The 23,741-nt window shown below is 50.7% G+C and overlaps 1 protein-coding gene across 1 annotated transcript; it reads left to right on the top strand.

The window, feature by feature from the left end:
* Positions 1 to 7,748: 7,748 nt before the first annotated feature.
* Positions 7,749 to 13,303, top strand: KAZALD1 (Kazal type serine peptidase inhibitor domain 1). Its single transcript, XM_053922525.2, has 5 exons — positions 7,749 to 7,881; positions 8,246 to 8,801; positions 9,858 to 10,018; positions 10,097 to 10,244; positions 10,429 to 13,303. Exons 2-5 carry the CDS (start codon positions 8,297 to 8,299, stop codon positions 10,521 to 10,523), a joined length of 909 nt encoding a protein of 302 aa, XP_053778500.1. The 5' UTR covers positions 7,749 to 7,881; positions 8,246 to 8,296; the 3' UTR covers positions 10,524 to 13,303.
* Positions 13,304 to 23,741: the final 10,438 nt, after the last annotated feature.

Raw genomic sequence — 23,741 nt, 5'->3', positions numbered from 1 at the left:
TGGGGCTTTGGGGCTCACCGAGTCTGTCCTTTAAGTGTGTCACTCATGGAGGTGGTTGGGTTGTAATCTGGCATGGTCTAGAGTTTCCACAGGGTGCACTGGCTCAGGGTCCTCTTGGGAGGTGCAAGGTCAGCCATGCCTGTGCCCTGCCTGGGGTCACCCAGCACGAGCTACGGAGCAATCTGCCATGGTCTGCTAATTGAGCTGGGCTTGGAGGTGCTTCACCTACAGAAAATTGTCTTCAAGTAAAAAGTGGATGTAAGGCAGGACTGAAGAGCCTGCTGCTTTGGAGAATATCACTGTCATCACACTTTCCTTCTGAGTGTGCCATAATGACAAGTGGACTTCAACCAGTGATCTTAGGACTCCACCCATGGCCACAGCTACCCTAACAAGTAGACATAGAGTGTAAAATTGTGTGAGTGTATTTAGCTATCACAACTAGCCTCCTTTCCTTTCACTGGCTTTTGATGATCATTAAAAAAACATTTTATTTATTTATTTTTAGACAGAGAAGAAGGGAGGGAGAAAGAGAGGGAGAGAAACATCAATGTGTGGTTGCTTTTCATGTGCTCCCCCACTGGGGATGTGGACCACAACCCAGCCATGCGCCCTGACTGGGAATTGAACCAACGATCCTTTGGTTTGCAGGCTGGCACTGAATCCACTGAGCCACACCAGCCAGGGCTTGGTGATAATTTTTAAAGCGGCTTATAAAATATATTAAATGATATTTTGCCTAGTATTATAGATTCTACTAGCATTTCCCTCTTGGCATGAGCATAGCATTTACCCTCCCCTACTACATAAGACCCATTTACTCACCTCATGATTACACAAACCTGTACATGTGATAAAGTTTCAATTATGAACACACACACGAATACATGTAAAAATCAGTGAATTGTGAACAAGGTCCAAAATTTTAATAGTTTTATAGCAATGTCAATGTTCTAAGTTTAAAAAAGAATTTTTTGAAAACATATTGATTTTAGAGAGAGAGGAAGAGAGTAAGGGAGAAACATTGATATGCAATGTATACTTCACATATCTTACTTACTTATGTATTCTTCGATTGTTTCTTATATGTGTCCTGACCAGATATTCAACCCACAACCTTGGTGTATTGGGACGATGTTCTAACCAACTGAGCTATTCAGCCAGGGCTTCAGTGTCCTGGTTTTTATAATTATTCTATGATTTATAAAATGTTATCAGTGGGGCAGGTTGGGTGAAGGGTATGTGGGCACTTTCTCTATTTTTGCAACTCTTATGCAAGTCTAAAATTATTTCAAAATAAAAGTTTTTTTTTTTAATTTAGGGGAAGAATTCCTTGCAGAAGTACCAGCCATCTTAAAATCTTAGGGTGTAAAATATTTACTTAATGTCTAAAATTTTTAGAAACTGACAAAACCCAGTGTTGACAAGGATACGGCACAATGGGAGCTCTCATAAGCTGCTGGTGACTATGTAAACTGATACAGTGACTTTGGGGAAAATCGTTTGGTAATTACTAGTGTTGATGATATGTATAGTACATAAAGCAGTAATTTTACTCCTAGGTCTATCCCAATTTATATAAAAGTCAAAAGCAAGTAAAACTACAGAGTTAGAAGTGAATTAATTAATAAAGAGAAAGGATTAATGATTAGGAGGCAGCACAATGGGAGCTTCTGGAGCTGTTAGTAATATTCTGTTTCTTGACCTGTATGATGATCACATGAGTGTTCATTTAAAATGATTGAGGTATACAGCTATTTTGTGCACTTTTCTGCTTGTCTGTTGTTATACTTCAAAACAAAAAAGAAAGAGAAATGTAGAAAATATCTAAATGCTTTAAACGTCCTTTCTAGGTTTATCAATACAAAATGTGGCCAAGACTTCTGGTCAAGATGGTGGCCCAGGTAAACACGGCTCACCTCCTCGCATAACCATATCACAATTACAACTAACATGTAGTGCAACCATCGCTCAGAACCATCAGAAATTGAGTTGAGTGGAAGTCTGATATTTATGGAATTAAAGAAACCACATCCATCCACACTGGTAGGAGGGGCAGAGATGTGGAATGGGCTGGTCCCACATCCACATGTAGTGGATAAAATTTGGGATGGATATCATGGGAGCAAGGAGTCTCAGCCCCTTACCAGAACCGCCCCCCCCAACCCAGGGTTCCAGTTGCAGGAAGATAAGTCCCCATAACTTCTGACTCTGAAAAATCCAGTGGGGACTGAGTCAGTGGAAGAAACTTCTGGAGTCCCAAGCAGTTCCCCTTAAAGAACCCACACACAGATTTACTCAGACTCACTTCTTCTGAGCTCCAGCACCAGGGTAGCAGCTTGAAAGACACCAGTAACAAACAGGGAGGAACTGAAGTATCTGACATCAAGACGGGAGCTGGGGGACAGCTTTTTCCCAGACAAAAAGGTGGGAAGAGGCCATTGTCCCTTTTCAGAACCCTCCCCTACAGAGCCACAGAACCAGCCGACAGGAGTCATAGTTAAGATTTCATCAACATGGCTAACACTGTTTGCTCTGACCTGGAGATTCCTTGAGGCTCTGTCCCACCCAACTTACCAGTCCACCCAAGCTGTTAACAGTGGATTTTCTATATAAATGGCTGGTCTTGGCTCCTGCTTCACAATTTACTAAATCCTATCAAATAAGCTACAGCTGGCCTCGGTAAACCCCAGCAACCCCCTGCCCCAGTACCTCTTGCTAAGTGGCATCAAGACTGGCACTAGCAGCAGCCAGCCTAGATTCACAACTTGGCTTCATATGGGAATCTCCAAGCCCAGCTCAAGCAGCAGCCATCTTAGACTGCTTTATAGATAAGGCAGTGTGACCCTCAGCAGAACACTGGTGGGAGCGGAACTTGGCCTACACCACTTGGGAAACTCCAGAGCCTGCACACAGTGGACAGTTATAGACCACATTGGAGTACCACCACCCTGCTCCTGCACAGCTGATCCTCTAGAGACAGTAGAGGTTGGTGGTCAGTGGTCCTTGCTGGACAGCCAGTCCTTGCTGCTGACTGGCCTGGGTAAATCCCTCCCATTGACCTGCCAACAGCAATCAGGGCTCAACTAAAAGAGACGGGTGCACCTTGAGTACCCAGCTTGGGAGGCAGGGAAGGCTGTGCCACTGGACCCTACAGGACACCTATAACATTAGGCCATGTTACCAAGACATGGAGTCATAGCAGCACTACCTGATACATAGAAACAAACACAGAGAGGCTGCCAAAATGAGGAGACAAAAAAACATGGCCCAAAGGAAAGGACAGATCAAAATTCCAGAAAAAGAACTAAACAAAATGGAGATAAGCAATCTGTCATATGCAGAGTTCAAAACACTGGCTATAAGGATGCTCAAGGAACTTAGTGAGGACCTCAACAGCATAAAAAAGATCCAGTCAGAATGAATATTAATTGAAATAAAGAAAATTTTACAGGGAAACAACAGTAGAGTGGATGAAGCCAAGAATCAAATCAATGATTTGGAACTTAAGGAAGTAAAAAACAACAAATCAGAACAATAATAATAAGAAGAAAATCCAAAAAACCCCAAGGATAGTGTAAGCAGCCTCTGGGACAACTTCAAGCATTCCAACATTCGCATCATAGGGGTGTCAGAAGGAGAAGAGAAAAAACAAGAAATTGGACATCTATTTGAAGAAATAATGAAAGAAAATTTCCCTAATTTGGTGAAAGAAAGAGACATGCAAGTCCAGGAAGCACAGAGAGTTTCAAACAAAATGGATGCAAAGAGGCCCACTCCAAGACAGATCATAATTAAAATGCCAAAGGTTGAAGATAATTAGAGAATCTTAAAGGCAAGAGAAAAGAAGTTAGTTACCTACAGGGGAGTTCCCATAAGACTGTCAGCTGATTTTTCAAAAGAAACTTTGCAGGCAAGAAATATTCAAAGTCACGAAAAGCGGGAACCTATAGCCAAGATTGCTCTACCCAGCAAAGCTATCATTTAGAATCAAAGGGCAGATAAAGAGTTTTCCAAACAAGAAAAAACTGAAGTTCATCATCACCAAACCATTATTATATGAAGTGTTAAAGGGACTTATTTAAGATGAAAACTATGAACAATAAATGGCAATAAATACATATCTATCAACAATTGAATCTAGAAAACAAACTAAGCAAACAAGGAGAGAGACAGAATCATGGATATGGAGAGCATTTTGAGGTTGCCAGATGGGAGAGAGGTGTGGGGGATGGGTGAAGAGGTGAGGGGATTAAGAAGTACAAATAGGCAGATACAGAATAGCCATGGGGATGGAAAGTACAGTATAGGAAATGGAGTAGCCAAAGAACTTATATGTATGACCCATGGACATGAACAATGGTGTGGGGATTGTTTGAGAGGGGGTGCTGGGTTGAGGTGGGCAAAAGGGGAAAAACTGGGACAACTGTAATAGCATAATCAATAAAATATAATTTAAAAATAAACTCATAAAAATTCTCTTTAAAAAAGTGGCCAAGTCATCAGGTCAGATGGAGTTACCATCTCCAACTCAAGGTGGATGGAAAATTGGGTGTGGTGAGGGGGGGAGAGTTGCTTCCTGGGATATAAGAAAAGTAAACTGAGGAAATTTTCTCCTGTTTTCTTTCTGCATATTTTAAAGCTCATTCAACATGTCTTAATGCCTAGGTATCCCCAAAAGCTAGTCTTTCGGGTATTTCAGGTTTCATTTGATAACACATAGCTGAATTATAATGCTTATCTTCCCACCTGGCTGTCCCAACTTTCTACATGTCTCAACATTCTAATTTATGTATGAAATATCTTCTACTTTATTATAAAAATAATTTTACAAAGTAATAGCGTTATATCAGCCATTTGCCTCATTCTAAATTGTCTTAGGGTGTTTATTGATGAGATATATGATAAATAATTCCTTGGTTGTGATTAGTATTCATATACTTTTTTTTTGACTTAACCTTATTTTCCTACACATATTTTCCCTTTGACTGAGTTCACCTATTTGTCATAATAGGCAGCTACAAGGTATTCTGTCTTAATTACCTAGTTGAGTTTTAAAAAAAAAAGCTGATTCTAATGTTCAGAGGAAGCACAATTCCTCTGTACCCATCTCTAATGGGTCAACATAGACCATTCGTTTTGCTTCTGCTTCTTCCTTAAGTTGCAAGCCCACTAGTTTCACGGGGTTTATGAAACCAGGGCGCATGAAGTGACAGGTTAGAGTGTGTGGGCCCTCTCAAGTAATTTCTTACCAACTACGTACTGTCCCTTCATGGTTTCATTTGATGTTCATTCGTATAGGACCCGTTTCAGTCTGTCATTACGTTTCAGTTATTCCACGGTCAGTAGCTAAAGTGAAGGTATGAAATACGCAATCATAGCCTGTGAAGTCCAGGCTATGATTCACAGGGGTACTCAGCCTACACTCTATACTTCATTCCTTCTTCAGTACAAGCATCTGCAGGAAAGAGTGCAGGGGGTGGAGGGGAAGAGGCAGGACCATCCGTTCTTCAGCAAAGCTTAACTTCACCCTCTTCACCTGAATCTAGTCTCCCCAGGTAGACACACAAAGGGTACTGTCACCTAGCTTCTGTCCTTGCAGTACTCGCATCATCCAGACTGGAGAATCTGGCCAAACTGATTCAACATTATTAAAGTATGAATACACAAAATAGTAAATTTATGAGGCAAGTAGATGTTATTAAATGTGTTGTGGAGTTTTATTGGATAGTGTCACATAATGAGGATCTGGGAACGTATCTAAACTTCCAAATTGTGTCTTAGGCAAACAATTCGCTCCTAAAAGTATCTTCACAACATGTGGTGTTTTCCTGGAACAAAAATCTCTACTTAATAAAAGCAGAGTTCCTGTACAGTCAACATCTTTGGTGTCCACTGTGTGTACGATGTTTTCCTCACCAACTGCAGGTCCACCAGGGGGCGTTCGTTCCCTGTCTAACCACACTTCTCCATTAGCGACACAGAAAATCCAGGTTAAACTTGACTTTCACACTCAGGAAGTCGTTCACATTTAATCCACAAGTATTTGCCAAGAATTTCCTGTTCTGTCAGGCGCGGGGGTAGGTTCGGAAGATACAGTGGTGAGTTAGATACAATTCCTAATTCCAGGCGCATGGGTCATAGCAAAGACTGAAAGAGAACAACGAGCAATAATAAAGTGGGTGAGAGTTGCTAGGTCTGTGAAGCTTGTTGTTTAAATACTGGCGCCAAGCCTTAGAAGCGGGTGACAATTCAAGAAGAGATCGGATTGCTTCCGCTCTGTATCCCGAGCAACGATCTCCGCCCTCAAGGTATTGCCAGAGGCCTCTTCTTAGGTGAGTGGCTCCATAAGTCACCTCTGCAATGTCAAGTCTGCTTCCTGCAGTTCTCTTACAGTTCACTTCTGCCCCAGGTCACTTTATTTGCCCTAAAGCCAAAAATAAGGGATCACTACAAGCCACAGCTGGCTCCGCCCATTCTTTTTCCAGTTTAAAACCAGCGGGCTTTTCCTGTTCTGGCTTCCTAGACTTCCTGTTGTAATTCTCGCGGCAATTGCGAGACAACGCGTGACGTTCGCTTCCCGTCCCTCTTTAGAGTTCGAGAGACCAGGTGGCAGTGTTCCTACCTTCGTCCACCTCGCCAGGCCCTTCTGGCCAGAAGTGGCGTGTACGCTGCTAGGGAGCTGCTAACTGAAAGGGCCTGGACCAGGTCCGGCCCCGAGGGAGAGTCCGGACCGCTCGCGGGAACCTGCGCGTCTGGGCCTCCAGTACGCATGCGGAGCCGAGCCCCCTGGGCGGTCTCGAGGCCCCGGACCAGCTGGGAACGTCGGGGTTAGTGCAGAGGCCCCTGCTCTAGTGGCTCCGCCCCCGGCCAGGTCCTACTGGACCGAGCCTGACTGAATACAGCCTCCTCCCCGGCTGCAAAGCTCAGTTTCCGCCCCCTGGAAACTGAATTTGAGCGCGGCTTCTGTAAGCCGTTTGGGGCCGGCGGGGCGGGGCCTGGCAGACCCCCGGTAAGGCAGGCGGGCTTCCAGAAATGCTTTCCGCCCCGTCCCCAGACCAAAGTGCCACGGTGGCGCTGGTGGCGGCTGCGAGACCGTAGGTCTCCGGCCTCGCAAGCATAACCTGTAATCCCGACCCAAGAGGCGCCCCGCCCACCTTTTCCTGCGGCCGCTAGTCGGCTGGGACCTTTAATCACCCTGTTCAACCGTGGTTAAAGCACCTGCCGGATGTAGGGAGGGAGGAGGATACCAGATGTGGGGAGGCTGATGTAAGCGCCCAGGCTCTGGTCGGCGCCTTGGTGGGGAAGCTGGATGTGCAGGCCTACAATCACTCCCAGGAAGCCGGTTTGGGGCTGCGGGGAGACAAAGTTGGGTGGCCCTGCCCTACAGGAGCTCCCGACTTGGCACCAGAGCTCCTGCCCCAGGGACTGTAAAGTCAGATGGGACAGGGCCTAGCTGGTCAGCCAACTCTTAGGGCTTCACAACCACCCCCTACCCCCTACTTCCAATCCCCACCCCACCCCGTCTCTGGTCCTCTCCCAGCTTCGGTGTCCGGTTACGGCTCCTCCATTCTCACTGTGACTTTGGCCCAGGCTGAGGGAAGTGGCCCAGGAGGGTCCTGTGCAGCCACATAAAATTGGCAGCTTCAGAACTAGAGGATAGGGTGTGTGTGTGGGGGGGGGGGGGGGTGCTACGTCTAGGGGCGGGGAGAGGGGCGGAGGAGCTGCTCTCGGAGTCCAAGCCCCTGGGCTCTCAGAGATCTTCAAGCCGCAACAGAGGTGGCTTGCCGGCCCAGCTGATTGTTCTCTGCTTTCTTTCCACTGCCTCCTTTTTCGGACTGGAGTCGCGATTGCTCAGAAGGGCTTAGTGCCGGACACTAGGTGAGAGCTCTGGACCCTAGGACATCACCCCCCACCCTCCCCATCCGTATTAACAACTCCTTACTTCTCGTGGGCCATCCCTTCCCATCCACCTCTAGGGCAGGAAACTTGTCGAGAGTTGGATGGTAACAGTGGTGCTAGTGTGTGCGCGCGCCTGAGCTTTATAACCTCTAACCTCTCCCTAACCCCGCAAGAACAGTCCAATCAGTTCCCACCCGGCATAACTGGATGACCCCCATGCCTCAGTGTTGAGGGCCCACCTGACTCCCAGGTGCAAGGGAGGGGACAGTGCTAGAGTCAAACTCTGGTGCGATGAACGGTGAGGTTTCTTCTGACCTCCTGACCTGGCTTCCCTCCCTGGCAGGGTGCACGACCCCGCTGATGCCCCGAGTGCTCACAGGGCTTCCAGCTAACCATGCCACAGCTGCCCGCAGCGACCTTGGCGCTGCCCCTGCTACTGCTGCTGCTGGCGGTGCGGGAGCCGCCCCCGACCGGCGCGCGGCCGTCCCCAGGCCCGGATTACCTGCGGCGCGGCTGGCTGCGGCTGCTGGCGGAGGGCGAGGGCTGTGCTCCCTGCCAGCCAGAGGAGTGCGCTGCGCCGCGGGGTTGCCTGGCCGGCCGGGTACGCGACGCTTGTGGCTGCTGCTGGGAATGTGCCAACCTCGAAGGCCAGCTCTGCGACCTGGACCCCAGCGCCCACTTCTATGGGCGCTGCGGTGAGCAGCTTGAGTGCCGGTTGGACGCAGGTGGCGACCTGAGCCGTGGGGAGGTGCCGGAACCGCTGTGTGTCTGTCGCTCACAGCGCCCGCTCTGCGGTTCCGACGGCCGCACCTACTCGCAGATCTGCCGTCTGCAAGAAGCGGCCCAAACTCGGCCGGACGCCAACCTCACTGTGGCGCACCCAGGGCCCTGCGAATCGGGTATGGGTCTTCTCCACACAGCACTCGGAGGAACCTCGAGGCATGGCTGCCCCTGGCCCCCGACGGCATTAGCTCCTGGCCAGAGGAGAGAAAAAGATGAGGCCTGCAGTGCAGGATAAGAGCTCGTTTTCGCTGCTCCTCCGTAGAGGCCGCCACCCGAAGGTTCGGGTCTGGAGCTTTTCATGAAAAGCTCCAGACCCGCTGGCAGGGACCAACTCTTGAGGGAGCAGACGCATAGCCAATTGTTGGCCTCAAAACTGAGAAAGTGAAGAGACTGCCAGACTTTGCCCCAGACCGCTGAAGCCCAGGCAGGGAGACCTGGGTTCCTGTGAGATGCAATCGAGTTTCTTTTGGGCGGCTTTGTACTGCAAGCTGTTAACTCAGTCTCCCCACCTCCCTGTCCCAACCCCCTTCTTCTGCGCTCAGGGATTAGCGGGGAAGGGGGCTCTTCTAACTCCTCCCCCCATCCCAGGGAGCTCAGGGCCACTCAAGCTTCAAGTTTTATTTGGCGGCTTTAGTAACTTTCACTTCCTGAGCCCCTTTGATGGGTCTGGCTGGGCCGAGGCTGCCAGGAAAACAAACGCGCCGCGGGGGTTCCCAACACTTTCCCCCACAATTCCAATTCGGTTTCAGGTTCTCTGCCTTTGCCTTTTGGGACGCGCCCCAACCCCGGAGTCAGGTGGGGGAAGGGCGGCTTTTTGGGCCTTTGTCAACTGGACCTGGTTAGAAAAAGGGGAGGGTGGAGGAGGGAGGTGTCGGTTACAAACACAGGGATAGGGGCCTAGAAGGTGGAATGAGGACAGGGGAGCAGTCTGGGACAGAGTGTGGCTGCCAAGCCGAGGTGTGGGTCTGTGTGCTTGTGTGTGCATTGTGTCTGCTCATACATCTCCATTCCGCGTTTGCACACTTGTGCGTACCTGCATCCACACTGGCATACGTGTCATGTGTTGATGGAGGTGTATTTACCCACACACATGTTCACAATGGTTTGTATAGGGGGTCTTTGCTGGGCTGGATATGTCATCCTGTTCTCAGGCCTCCCACCTCCACCCCCAGAGCCCCAGATCCTGTTGCACCCATACGACATTTGGAATGTGACGGGGAAGGATGTGATCTTTGGCTGTGAGGTGTTTGCCTACCCCATGGCCTCCGTCGAGTGGAGGAAGGATGGCTTGGATATTCAACTGCCAGGAGATGACCCCCACATCTCTGTGCAGGTAGGGGAAGGGAGCAGAGCTTCCCTAGGGCAGTGTGGAGCCCATCTAGAAGGACCCTGCTGACTCCTCTGGTTACAGTTTAGGGGTGGACCCCAGAGGTTTGAGGTGACAAGCTGGCTGCAGATTCAGGCTGTGCGTCCCAGTGATGAGGGCACCTACCGCTGCCTGGCCCGCAATGCCCTGGGTCAGGTGGAGGCCCCAGCTAGCCTGACTGTTCTCACACCCGGTAAGGGAGGGCCCTGGGTTCTGGGGACAGGAGAGGATGGTGGTGGATTTGGGCCCTTAGTGTGTATCCATGTGTGTGTGCGTGTGGGTGCACATGCAAGTGTGGCTTTCCCACAGACTGGGATACGTGGGCACGGAGAGCCCCTCTTTTCTGACCTCTCTCCTTTGCCCACATGTGTTTGCAGACCAGCTGAACTCCACCGGCATCCCCCAGCTACCGTCCCTGCTCCTGGTCCCTGAGGAAGAGGCGGAGAGTGAAGAGGGCGAGGATTACTACTAGGTCCGCAACCCTGGCCCATGGGGGTGGGTGAGTGGGGATAGTTTGTGTCCCTGCTCTTGAAAGATATGGAAAGGGGGAGCAAGGCCTCTTAACAGATTGCTTTAATGCTTTTATTAGGGGAGACATGGGGAGGGGAGACAAATATTGGAGGCGGGTAAGGAGAGAGGCAGAGACTAGGGTATAGGGGCAGTGGGATGTAAAGGGGCCCTTGCAGGAGATGATCAGACCAGCTAGGAAGAAGGCAACAGCTGCCTTCTGGTCCCTAGGCTGAGTGGAGGGTGGGGTGGAGCAGGCATAAAAAGGTGCAGAGAACAGGTTCCGCCCTTGCTCCCCAGCAGCCCTTCCGCCAGCCCTGTTCAACCAGTCTTCCTAACTGCGCTTCTGCACAGCGCCTGCTGTTATTTTCCTAGTCCCCAATCTTTGCCTTGCCTCAGTTTGCCCTTTCTCAAAATTAACCTTCTAGAAATTTCCCTCTCTCCTAAGTCCCAGTTGCACTTACTAACTGCAGTCCTCTTTGCTGCTCGCCATCAGCTATCCAGGAGAGCACAATGGAGCATGGGTTAGTTCAGCACAGTAAGATGGGCATTTGGTCATGTCCAGTTTCTCCTGTCATTCCGGAAACTCCATGCCTTATACTGCTTTGTGTTGGACAATGCCTAGCACAGGACTAGGCACAATAAGCACACAATAAACATTACGAACAAACCGAGACACACAGATGCACAGATGGTTCATGCAGATGTGCACATGAAGGCCGAATTTCGTGGTAGTAAGACTGGCTTCCAGAAGCCATAGACCCTGCTCACTAAGCACATGTCTGCCAGATGTACAGGGAGGATGCTTGAGCTGGGGCCTACCCTGCCTGCTAGGGAGGAAGGCTGGAGCCATCTGGGTGGAGGGAGGCTGTTCTCCCCAGTCTGCACTCCATTGGGGCTGGTCTAGAGATAGATTGCCTGCCCCTCTAGCTCACTCTGGTTTCCTCTCCAAACAGAGTGGGGAACTGGGTCTGTGTGGGTATGAAAGCATAAACTGGGGAGAGGAGGGGAGAAGTTTGGCTACGTGCATGGACCACACCCTAGGATTCCCCTAGGAATCCATACTTTCCCTGCTGAACACAAAGTCGCGGTAAGCTGGTTTCCCCATCTGCCCCAACCGTGACCTGTTCTTTCTGACTGAGGAACCCTCACGGAGCTGGACTCTTTCGCTATCCAAATCTCTCTCTACACTCCTTACCTAGCCGAGGGACACTGGTAAGGCACAGTGTTTATTGACTGATTGAAGAAGATGAAAGCTTAAATTCTGAAGCCACGTAGGATGGCGACGGCCTTCTGCGCGCCTGGGCTACGCCCGGAGCCTGGCGCCACCACGGGAAAGATCGCAGTTGGTTCGGTGTCTGAGCTTGTCCTCTGGGGCCCAACTCAGGAGCCGGGCCTCTTGAGAGGGGCGTGGTCTGGAACCCCAACCGCAGGGCTTGGCCGCCCCTTTCACGGAACAGCCAGGCTCCTCCAGCGGTTTAACCAGAGGACTGCGCTCATTGCCTGGCTGGAGTCCCGCGGCTCCGGGAGCTGCGCTCAACAAATTTGGGGCAAATTCCAAGGCGACCGCGGAAGCAGGAGTAGGGATGTGAGCAGTGTGGAGGGGGTAGCAGGCTCAAGCCATTTGTTCCTTGTCCCGACAGAAGGAGGTGTGCTCCGCTCTGAGAGGGGGGAGGGGCCTGGGTCCTGCAGCAGCCTGGGAATCCACCCCTGGATTGTTGTGCTGGGGGACCGGGTGGGGGACTCCCGCATAGCGGGGCTCCAAGGCGTCTCCTAGTGGGCCCATCGACCCTATTGCATCCACCTGCAGACCAGAGGCTCCAACCGACCCTAGGGGGTCACTCACGCCCTGGGGAACCCATACTACTCCATTGCTTTCGTAGCAAGGATCGGGTTCAGCCTCCTTACAGCCTCAGTTTCCCCTGCCGCGGCCCTACTTGTTCAGGCCCCACAGCCTGGAGGAACCCCTGCTGCATTCTCTACACGCCCACCACCGCTGCCTCTGCTCCAGCGGACGCGCTTTAATAATGTCGCTGGAAAGTGACACGCGATTTATTATTAAAGTAATGCGGAGACGGGAAAGGTTTAATAAACGCGCTGCGATCCCGAGGATTATTTGCCGCAAATAAATGAGAGCGCGGGCGGTGTTTTAATAAATAATTTCCCGCTGCTCCCGGGGGAAGAGAGGGAAGGAGGAGGGGGAAGTTGAACTGCTGCCAGAACTCCCGGCTTCTCCTCCCCACGGGTTTCCAAGACTTCTCTGCATTTTTTCGTCCTAGGTCGCTCACATCCAACGTGTGAGGTTCTAGGAAAGCTGACTCCGAGTGGCCAGGGCCTGGGGGCGGGAGAGCCTGTGTCCCACCCCACTTCCCTCACCTCCGGGATTCTGAGTAGTTTGCTTAAAACGAGCGAATACACTTCCTTCCGGCTCCCAATCAGAGATCTGGAGTCAAGACCAGACCAGGGCAGGAAGTGTTGACCAGGACTAGCCCCTTCCAAGCTGAGGGTCCCAGGTCCCATGGCCTGGCCATTCTCCTCCCAGCTTTTGCCAGACCCAGGCTGGGTGTTCTGGGCAGGGTGTAGAGAGTAGCTGAAGGGGGGGACATGTGCACAGGTGTGTAGTTGTCACGTGTATGCAAACGACAGTGGTGGGGATGGGGCCAGAGTCTGGCTGCTCGCTACTGGAGGAAAGGCCGTTGAGCCCGGTCTGAACCTACGGCGTTCTGGTGAACACCCCCCCCCCCCCCCCCCGCTGGCTCACTGGTGAAGGGGTATGGATTTGAGCTCGGGCTGAGCAGAACTGGAGCCCCAAGGGGGCGTCCGCCCCTTCTACAGAAGCCTGGAGGCCCGAGAGTACGAACTGGATTTCGGAGAGGGCCGAGATTGCAGACTTTGGGCACAAAGGACACGCCCACCGCACTGCTGGGTAAGGGAGACGGGGGAAAGTTCATGGGTACCCTGGCTCCTAAACTTTTGTGCCTCCAACGAGAGTCGACATCTCTGGTGACACTTCTGGCAACACTTGGGAGTACAGGAAGTGGCGAGAGAGTGCCACCTGGTGGATATTTTGGGTTATGGCACCCAGATCCGGGCTAGGGACCTTGAGACAGTTAAGTAGGCTGGAAATTTTTGAGTAAAAAGGTGCTTTTATTTGTATTCATTTATGTATGTGAAGATATACATGCATGTGTAGTATATATGTGATATCTTTGTATGATATCAATGTAATACTCAGGGTCCGGCATAAATAATGCCTCTTTTTAATTACAAAATCATAGCCATGTAATTCTGTAACAACAATATCACACTGGGGCACACCTTATGACATTTTAGGTGAAATGTTCAAATTGCTGTCCATCTCGTGTGAAACATTCACGCACCCTACCGACCACACTCAAGCAGGACTTACTTCTGCTGGACCCTGTAGGTCATATGTTCATAGTACTGATGTGTGTATATGTATGCCTATATGCTCTACATGTGAGGTGTGTGTGTGCATTAGTGTATGTACATCACAACATACGTTATGTGTATGAGGTATCTAAGTGCATACATATGTATGGAGATGGCAATATGGGTGCATAAATATATGTGTCTACATAGCATTATATGTGGGTGTATTATATGCATACGTAGCTATATACACATAAAATAATTTATTTGCAAGTACTTATTCCATTATATGCCATTCTTTCAGCAAATATCTCTTATGTGCCAGCACTGTTGTATAGGGCTGGAGGTACATCACGGAAAAACACATTGTCACTACCTTTATGGAGCTTATCTCTGTTCTAAGATGTGCATACAAATAAATTACATGCATGTGTGTGTAACTGTTTAGTGTGTATGTGAGGAGTAGACAGGCTTAACGTTCTGGTGGGCTTGGAGATTCTCTGTTTTGCTCAAAAGCTTAGACCCTGTCACCTAGTACTGACTATTCTAAGTGTGCAGGCAACTAAGGACAGAGGGAAAGAGGCTGGAGACATAGGCTGATCACCTCCTAGGATATTTTTGGTTATTTCCCCAGCCATCTGAGTGACTAGATTCTTTCAAAAGTGGGGAACAACTATGTAAGTCCTCTTGGAGTAAGAAAATAGGAGTGAAGGTCAAGTCTTACCTCTCTACTCAGTGCGAATCACCTTAGGAGGAAGACTGATGGGCTGGGGATGGGTGGGAATGGGGTCTGGGAGGCTGGGGGTAGAAACAGGTTCTTGGAGGGCAGTGACTAGGGCATTTAGAGACTGGGGAGGATCCGGTCTGCAGTTCAGTTGCAGCTAATGAGGGCGGTTTGAGAACTCTTGGGGGAGGGATGGGCTGGCGGACAGATGGAGCCTGAGAGGGGTAATGAGGTCAGGATCAGGGATGGCGTTGGAGAGGCAGACACAGAGGCTCTAGTGGCAGGGATACACCGGGCTTGGGGTGGAATTTGGAGGCCAGCTCAGATGGAGGCATCCCTCCATTTCTCCCACCCCTCCCTTCTGCATGCCAGGGCCCCTACTGTTCTCTAATCCTGTCTCTCCTCAAGCTGGGTCCCAGATGTACTGGTGGTAGAGGAGAAGAGCTCAGGCTCCAGGGCTTGTCCTGGCTTAGGTGACTCACGGGGAGTGGTGGGGTGGGGGGAGGTAAGGCAGAAGTCCCAACACCACTGTCCCATGACTTGTCCCAGCCACCTGGGTCATTGACAGCCCAGCTGCTATGACCCGCTTCAAGTTTGGGTTAAGTCCAGGGGGTCCAAACAGAGATGGGGCCTGGACCTGGACAAGGTCACAGAACAACCCCCCCCCACCACATACACACATAGGCACACATTCCTGGGACTCAGTTGAGAAAGGTGCTTCTGAATCATTTCCTCCTTCCTTCCCATCTTTTGTTAGATGTTTTTCAAACACAGTCAAGGACATGAGTCTCCAGGTGCCATCTTCACTCCTGGTCTGTGGTGACCCGTGCCTGTCTCCTTCCTTCTCAACCTTCCACACTGGACTGCTTCATCCTGAGACCGTGGTGTCTGTCCTTTCATTGCCTCTCCTCCCTTCCTTCAGTCCCTCTTTTGTTCCCCAAGGTTGGGATCTTAGATCCCTAGCCCGAGAGGCTAAAGGCTGGTTCCTGGCCTAGATTCAGTTTTGACATTTTCTCTGCTATCTGGGCAACTGAAGTCCTTCTGAACAGGATGAACAGTTATGAAAGTCAGTATTGGTGACAAATGTTACCTCACACTCAAGTCTTACCCTGTCCCCTTGGTGATCAGCACCTTGGGAGGCAGGATGGACTTGTGGGTATTGAACTGGAGTCCCTTGGGAGAAAAGATAGGGTCTCTGAGAAGTGATGTGGTCTCCCAGAATGCAAGTTGAGGATTCTAGGGACAATTGCTTCTGCCTTCCACCCGTCCTCAAACCCACATCACTGGAGCCAGGCTGGAGAAAGCTCCGAGTCTCCTGGACTCAGCTGGCCCTTGTAGGGACCCAGGTTTTAAGTCCAGCTTTTCCCCTCCTCCTGCCCCTCCCCCACTGTGTGAATGGATGTCAGAAGGGGCAGCAGTCTCTGGGGGCACTGGTCTCTGAAGGGATGGGTCTTTGGGAGCAGAACTGAGCTCAGGTCAAAGCAATGCACGTGAGCAGTGTGGGTCTGAATCTCAGTTTTGCTTTTAAGTGCACGCCTTGGGCAACTTGCTCAGCTTCCCTCCTGCTGTGTCCTCCTCTGCAAATAGTGATGAAACTTACTCCTTAGGGGTTGTCATGAGATTAGAGATCTTATAAATAATGTCTCTGGAACACAGTAGGTGTTCAACAAATGATTGTTTTTACTATTATTATTTCTGGGCAGGTGGGCTGCACGGAGATGAAAGCAGGGTACATAGTGCAGAGCTTCCTGCTGAAGTGTGTGTGTTGGAATGTGGGGTGATTGCAGTCTTGGTGCCTGCCTGGAGGAGGCCTTAGGAATAGGGCCTTTAGAGGAAGGGAAGAAGGCAAAGTGGGGATGGGAAGAGACTGGGCTTCCAGAGAACTTAGCAGACTTCACCTTCACGGTCAGCCCTCCTCAGGGAGCCCCTGTCAGAATCCAGGGCTCTAGCTCTGCGCTTGCTGGGAGGGGCGCCCCCTAAATTCACCTCCATCCATCTCTTTTATCTGGGCTGCTGAAGGGCTGGAGCTCCGATGGGGCCTCTGATGGGGAACAGATACAGACCAGGCGGAAGGAGCCGGAACTGTGCTGAACTGGAGCTGAGGACTGGGCCAGGGGGTCAGTGAAGACAGATAAAGCTCAGAGTAGCTGGGGACTCAGGGGACTGGGGAGGAGGGGCAACAAGGGCTGAGGGCTGGCTATGTCCTGGGAAGAGGTAAGGGCCGGAAGCTTCTGATGGGGACCAGTGTCCATCAAATGACCAGACAGGGCCTTTAATGACTCTTTGGGAGGCAGGAAGGGGCAGAGCTCCATCCCCCAGATGTGGCTGCAGGAAGGCCAGGGTGCCTGTCAGGGATGAGCACTGGTCCCAGGGAGAGATTGAGCCTCAAGGTCCAGGCCGGAGGCAGAGCTTCTGGGGACTACCTTACCTTTAAGGCAGAAATGGGAAAAAGGTTGGTAAGCGATTCTTCGGTTTTAGTTCCTGTTTTAATTAACTTTGAAGGGCTTGGGGCCTCCCTGAACGCCAGGGAGAGGAGCAGAGCACACGTTTATTTTCCGCTTTTCCCTTTTAAAGACAATTTTATTAAATCACTTTGTTTTCATTCTGGCTTGAACACGGGGCATTTAAATGGAAAAGTAATTATTTCACCTTGTTTGCTTATGGAGAGAGGAGAGTCAGGAAAGAGAGGGAGGGAGGACAGTGAGAGGCAGAGGCTGGCAGCTTCGGCTGGCACACTCGTGTGCACACACACACACGATCACGTTCACACTCACACCAGCATCAGTGTCCACACTACCTACTCACATTGGCACACGGATGGTATGTGCCCACAGAAAGATACACCGTGTCCACACCCTCCCAAGTGCAGACACCTCAGTACCAGCAAGCACACGTGCCCATTCTCCTGAAGACACAACCCTTCACCACAGCCACACCCACAGGCAGGAGCCCTGCCTCCCCACGAACACAGCACCCTGTGCTCCCAGTACAGGCACCTCACAGGTGCCCACTGACACCCCTCCCAAGCACTGTGGGTGTGCATGCACACGCACGAACACCATATTCAGCTCCTCTGGAGCCTACTGAGTTACGTCATCACAAACACACACAGGTTCAGACACACAAGTCTCATTCTCAAACACACAAGTGCACCCCGACAGCGGTGCCTAGGGACAGACTTGGGTGAGGGGGGGCACGGCCACGGAGAAGGTGGAAGAGTGGGGGAGCTCTTCCGTCTCACTGGGATTCCTGGGCCCCTAAATGTACCTACCCCATAGGCTATTCCACGAGGCCCTTTCTTTGCACCTATAATATTCTTGGAATGATTGCTTGGGACTGTGAGCCTGTAGCCTCTGGGACGGAGTGGCTCCCTGCCTCCCTCTGTCCCACCAAAACCTCCAGATCGCTGCAACAGGAAGGGAGGAGGCCAGCAGATCTCCAGGGCTCAGCCTGCTCCTGCCAGGACCACCCTCGCCAAGATCAGGGTTCTAACTCTGGCTTTGGAGGGGTTAAAACTTGGGTAGCCCGCCCCTCTCCACTCCCACCCCTGGCTGGTACATTGAGGGCCGGTTCGCAGGAGCCATACCTGTACTTTGTCTTCATCTGTCACCCCTTCTGACAGTCAGATACATCTTGTGGGGGGGCGTGGGGGGCGGGGGAACAATAATTAACCTCTCCTGCCTCATCCCCCAAATGCCGCTGCCTTGCTGCAATTGCAGTGGGGTCTTCAGGAGAGAAGAGAGAGGGAGGGCCAAGGAGGAGTGGAGGGGGGAGGGGCGATGGGGAAAAGCGGGAGAGGATCCAGTGAGAGGAAGCGTAGAGGCAAGGCCCTGACAGTTTTATTGCCCTGCCAACCTCTTTTTTGCACCTTTCTTTCCACTCTCTCTTCCTGGGGAAGGGCGGGGAGATGGGAGAGGTGTTAGAGAAAGCCTGGTGCAGTCACAAGCTCATTTTTCCCCTTTCACATCCCAGGAGTTCAGGCCCCTTTGGAGGGCCTGGGGGTAGATTTGGGGCAATGGCAGCTTTGCACAGGGATGTGTTGGACTAGGAGAGGGTGCGGGCTGGTGCAGAGGGTGTGGGGGACACCGTGCTGGTGTTTCACAACTATGGCAAATGACTAGAGCTTGTGCTAAGGATTCAGAGGGGAGTGTGGTGTCTTGTGTTATTCCTGGAGAAGGCAAGTGACTTCAGTGCCAAGAGGCTGTGGGATCAAAAGGACTCCGGAATTGGGGTGGGAGACAGAGGACAGGTCTAAAAAGTAAAGGATTTCCTTGGGGGATGGGGCTGGAATCAGAGCTTGGATGAGAAGACCAGTTTTTCTTGAGCTAGGTCCTTGGAGGAGGCAGGTGGGACTCAGGGCCAAGCAAGAATGATCTGTGTCCGTGGAGGTGAACTCGGTTAGAGAGGATTCCCAGCCAGACTGCGACATGCTGGGGTGTGCCCAGGAAGGAGGAGGGCAGCAGTCACGATGGTAAGGAGAGGTGTTGCTGTCACTGCGGGAGGCTGCTGGGGGCGCTGAGACGGGGCCCTGCCTGCCCCCGGGGCACCCTGAAGGCCAGCACGGTCTAGCTTTTTCCATCTCTTGGAGAAGCTGTTAGTCAAAACTGTCATGTACAGTGTCTCAGAAACAGGACCTTTTCTCCGAGGTCTCTGACAGCGTTGTGGACCGGCACCATCCACGAGTCAGGATCCCTGGCTCTCTCTCACCCTGGTTCCGCCACCAGCAGCTGTGTGATAGGAGATAAGTCATTTAACTTCTCTGGACCTCAGCTTCCTCATTTATAAAACGGTGGTTGGCGGGGTGGGACGCATGAGACAAACTGTAGACACTGCTGATACTGATGTCCTACAATCTTTTAAGACCTGAGGAACCTTAACTGGTTCAGCTGTGTCCCCACCTCCCCTTACACATTCTCTGTACCCCTCCCACCCCCTGAGCAACATATACACAGCGCAGATGACTCTCTCTCTCTCTTTCTCACACACACACACACACACACGCACATGTGCACGCATGCACACAGCCTCCTTGCCCCGTGTACTGTGCATCCCTGGACTCCCAATCATCTCTAAAATGTGCTGTGGTTGGAAGGAGCCTGGGGCCAGGGCACCCCATCAGAAAAGCTGACTCTATGTATTTCTCTGAAAAGAAAAAAGCATTAGCAAAGCCGGAGAGTGGATCATCAAAGCAGAAAGTTAGCACTGGAAAGGGCTTGCCAAATGGACAGGGGGCGTTGGGGAAGGGAAGAGAGCCCTACAGAGGTGAAGAGAGAGACAGAAAGCGGAGCCTCACTCAGCTGCAGGGGACTCACGCTGTGAGTGAGGAGTGAAGTGCGCTGACAGCCTTGTCAGGAAATCGCCTTGAAGCTCCCACACCCTGGTCTGTCAGGTTCCATCTCCCCAGGGGAGGAGCCCCTGTGAGTCACGGCTGCTGTCTGTCCCCTTGATTCCACCCCTGCCTCACCCCAACACGCAGCCCTGCTGCAGAAAAGGGAATTAATTTCTTGCTATGGTTTTCTTCACCTGGGACGATGCGGGACATTTTGACAGCATCAGAGGAGAGGAGAGGAAGAAGGGAGAAGTCAGGACGGCCTGGGCTGGGGCCCCCTGGGGTAGCGCTGAGTCACCCACAGTGATAGAGTGCCTAGGACTGAGTTTGTCTTCTAGGCAAGTGTGGCACTTGAGAAAGAAGGGGGCTTTCTTTAACAGCACGGCGCCTGGGACAGCAGTGGGCCATCCAGGACAGACATATCATGGTCCCTGGAACAAAGCTGAGCCGTGTGTAGGCTCAGCCCCGCTGAAGGGGAGGCTTGGAGTTTGGAGGCGACGGCTCGGGCAGCCTCATTTGCAGGGTACAGAGTTTCTCTCTTAGCCTCGGGGGTCCAGGGATGAGTTCCACTCTTGGCAGGCACACTCTGGGGTTTCTTCTGTGGCCCTGCCTCCTTTCTTCTTGTTCCCCTTTCTGTGGGGACAGGTCTCAAGCACCGGCCCCAATTCTGCCTTTCACTCACTCCTTAGAGCAGCACCCACCGCCTTCATAAGATAACTTCTTAGTCCGCTTAAACCTCCTTTTCATTGTTCTTTACTTTAAAAACATAGTACACGACTATATGCTTATAAACATTTCAAACAGCTCAGAAATGTGTAGAGTGGGGAGTAAAAGCCCCTCTTTCCTCCTTCCCTTTAATATGGTATGTATTCTTCTAGGTCTTTTACATGTCTACACATGCAGGCAGATACACCACACATGCAGACACACACAAGTTAGGCTTTAAAACAACTCTTGTGTAGATTTTTCATGTCATATTACTATGTTATTATTTGCTCTTTTCACTTAAAAAAATCAGAGATATTTTCCCGGTCAGTACATCAGGATATACCTCAATACACACAGACGTGTCTCACATGGTCCTCCAGAACAGATTCAGCCCGTTCCTTACCTGCGGGCCTTTATGGTGTTTTCAGGGGTTTGCTTGTACAAACAATGCCACAGTGAGCTTCCTTAAACGTGTCATTTTGCACAAGAGTAAGTATTTCTTAGTTTCAGATTTCCAAAAGTAGCATCACTGGGTCCAAAGATACGCACTATATATCTAAGTCTGACTTCTCTTTCAAGTTTGAAACCTGCATTCCAAGCAAGTGCCCATGGGTGTTTGGAAGAGGCTGGAAGAGGCTGTTTGGCCTGCTATTTTTGTCCAGGTGAATGTGTCCAAACACTTTAAACTAAGCAAGTCCAATACGAAGCTCATTATCCCCTCCTCTTCCCTCCAGCCACTCTGCCCCCCAGCCTCTTTGATTTGGTCAGCATCACCCTACACATGGTGTCACCCAGGTACCACACCTCTGGCCATCTTTGCTAAGGTGTCTGTGTGTCCATATTTGTCCAGGATTACTCAGTATATGTCTACTGTCCTGGTAAAATGATAGCTAGTACTTCTTTCATGCTCAAAACTGTTCTGGACTGGACAATAAATTAGATGGCCATGCTAGCCCGCTTCCTCTCTGAGTCCTGTTCAGTCCATCACCAAGTCTCACCAACTCTCCCTTCATTCTTCCCTCTGTTCCTTTCCCGTGGCATGGCTCTGAAACCCATCATCAGGCTTGAATGTCAACAGGAGCTCCTAACTAGTCTCCCTGCTCTGCATCTCTCCTCCCTTCAACCCACTCTTCCACTCCACAGCCAGTCTTATCTTTTTAGGCCACTACTTTTATTATATAACCCTCTTGTTCCCCATTGCCTGTAAGAACGGGTCCGCTCAAGATCCATCGTGATGCCGTAGTCCAGCAGAACACCCATGTCCCATCCCCATAGGTCAGGAATCTGCATCGCCTTCTCTGGAGAAGAGGCAGGAGCCAGGTACTGGGAAGACCATTCTATGTCCCCCACATCTGCATGTGAGAAAAACAAACTAATAACTGATGGGGAGAAAAGACTGATCTGAACAAAGCCTGGAAGTGGGTTTGGCGTCTCTTTAAATTCAGATCTGGGGGTGTCCATAGAGAAAGGCCCCTTGGGCAAGACTCCTCCCACCCATGCTTTCTCTCTCTGCTCACCTGCTGTGTCCCCTAGTGCCACAAAAACTCCAATTAGTTTCCCTGCATTTCTTGCTCCAGGGCTGGAGTCTTCAAGGACATCTTTTCATATTTTGTGGTTTCTGATTGGCTCTCATTCAGCTGCTGCCTGCCCACTGCATTCATTCCAACTCCATGTAGTGTCATGTATGATCAAAGATCACAGGAACACCCAGTCTTTGAGTGAGAGGGAGGGTGGCAACAGAGGGTGTTGTTAGAGTCGACCCTCAAGCCATTTCAAGTCATACCTGGGGGGGGACTATTTCAGGGAAACTTCAGAGGGAGCCTAGTCAGAACTCCCTGTACTTCCCCCACCATGTTACCCCACCCTGCCCCACACACCTGAATCTTTAGAATAAACCTCTGGAGCTCTTCACCAAACCTAAGGGCACCTGCAGCCTCTCCACTCCCTTCCCTGGCATCCCCTCCCCTTACTTAGATGTTGCCAAATGAATGGTGAGCTTGGATGGGTCCTGGTGGCCATACTCCAAATAGAGGGGGAGGCATCCTGGCCCCTTGCCAGTGTTCTGTCCATGGTAATTTGGCAGGAAAGCACCAGCTGCATATATCTGCACATCTGCTTATGCCTCTGGCTTGTTATTTATTCTCTGTCTTTCATGGGCAGCAGAGCCAGAGCACACCTCAACTCTTCCCAAGTTAGATTAACTGGGAAAGAAGGCTGGGACACTCAGTCACTACAATTGCTGATGTTCATTGAAGGGTATGCCTTCTCCAGCAGCTGCTGCCACTTTTCATAGAGACTCAGAGGAGAGGAGCAAAGGGGTAGGGAAGGGGAGGGAAGGAGAGGAAGAGAAGAGAGATAAGGGGAGGGCTGTGGAGTTAGCACCATAATCATGCTGGGAATACTTAAATCAGGTGGGCCAACCCCTGACCCCTCTGGAGAGGTGGACAGTTGACCAGTCTTTCAAACACAATTACTCTGACCTTCCTGCTGGACACCGGATTTCAGCATGTGTGTGTTCTTGGATGGTCAATCATGGCAATAGGTTTTTAACAGAGGCTAGGTATGGTAGGCTTCTTGAGGTGTTTAAATAACTCTTCTTGAGGGATCCCTGGGGTGAAGTACTTTGTGGTGAAGACCCAATGCTAGGCTCTATGCCTGGGATAGAGAAGGAGTGAGAAGAGGAGGAAGAGGAAGAAGAGAGGGAGGAATAACAGAAAGGGGAGAAGAAAGAAAATGAAAAAAAGTGTTAAAGAATGGAGAAACATGATTGGCAGGAAAGAAAAAGGAATGGGTGGAGGGGTCTGGAATTTGGATATCCTTGCATTGGCAAAGGTGCTATCCTTGGTCCTGACCAACAAAGGGCCCAGGAATAACCCAGAGTCCCTGTCCTGGATGGGGCTCCAAACTCCCTGTCATTTCCTCTGAAGGAGACTGGATGATTTTAGCATAAAACAAAGAGCTGGAGTCTCATATGGTGAGAACTGAATCCACAGGTCTGACTTCTCCCACTATTAGCTCATCTCCCTCCT

The sequence above is a fragment of the Desmodus rotundus genome, chromosome 4 (assembly GCF_022682495.2).
Source record: "Desmodus rotundus isolate HL8 chromosome 4, HLdesRot8A.1, whole genome shotgun sequence".
Lineage (NCBI taxonomy): Eukaryota > Metazoa > Chordata > Mammalia > Chiroptera > Phyllostomidae > Desmodus > Desmodus rotundus.
The sequence above is the reverse complement of the archived record's forward strand: the minus strand, read 5'-3'. Positions and strand labels throughout refer to the sequence as shown.

What these genes read in the sequence shown, in the direction of transcription:
- KAZALD1 (XM_053922525.2), top strand. Translation starts at nt 8,297, where the DNA reads ATGCCACAGCTGCCCGCAGCGACCTTGGCGCTGCCCCTGCTACTGCTG. An exon ending in CCCAGGGCCCTGCGAATCGG is followed by an intron (nt 8,802 to 9,857) that starts GTATGGGTCTTC and finishes CTCCACCCCCAG; the next exon opens with AGCCCCAGATCCTGTTGCAC. An exon ending in CCTGACTGTTCTCACACCCG is followed by an intron (nt 10,245 to 10,428) that starts GTAAGGGAGGGC and finishes ATGTGTTTGCAG; the next exon opens with ACCAGCTGAACTCCACCGGC.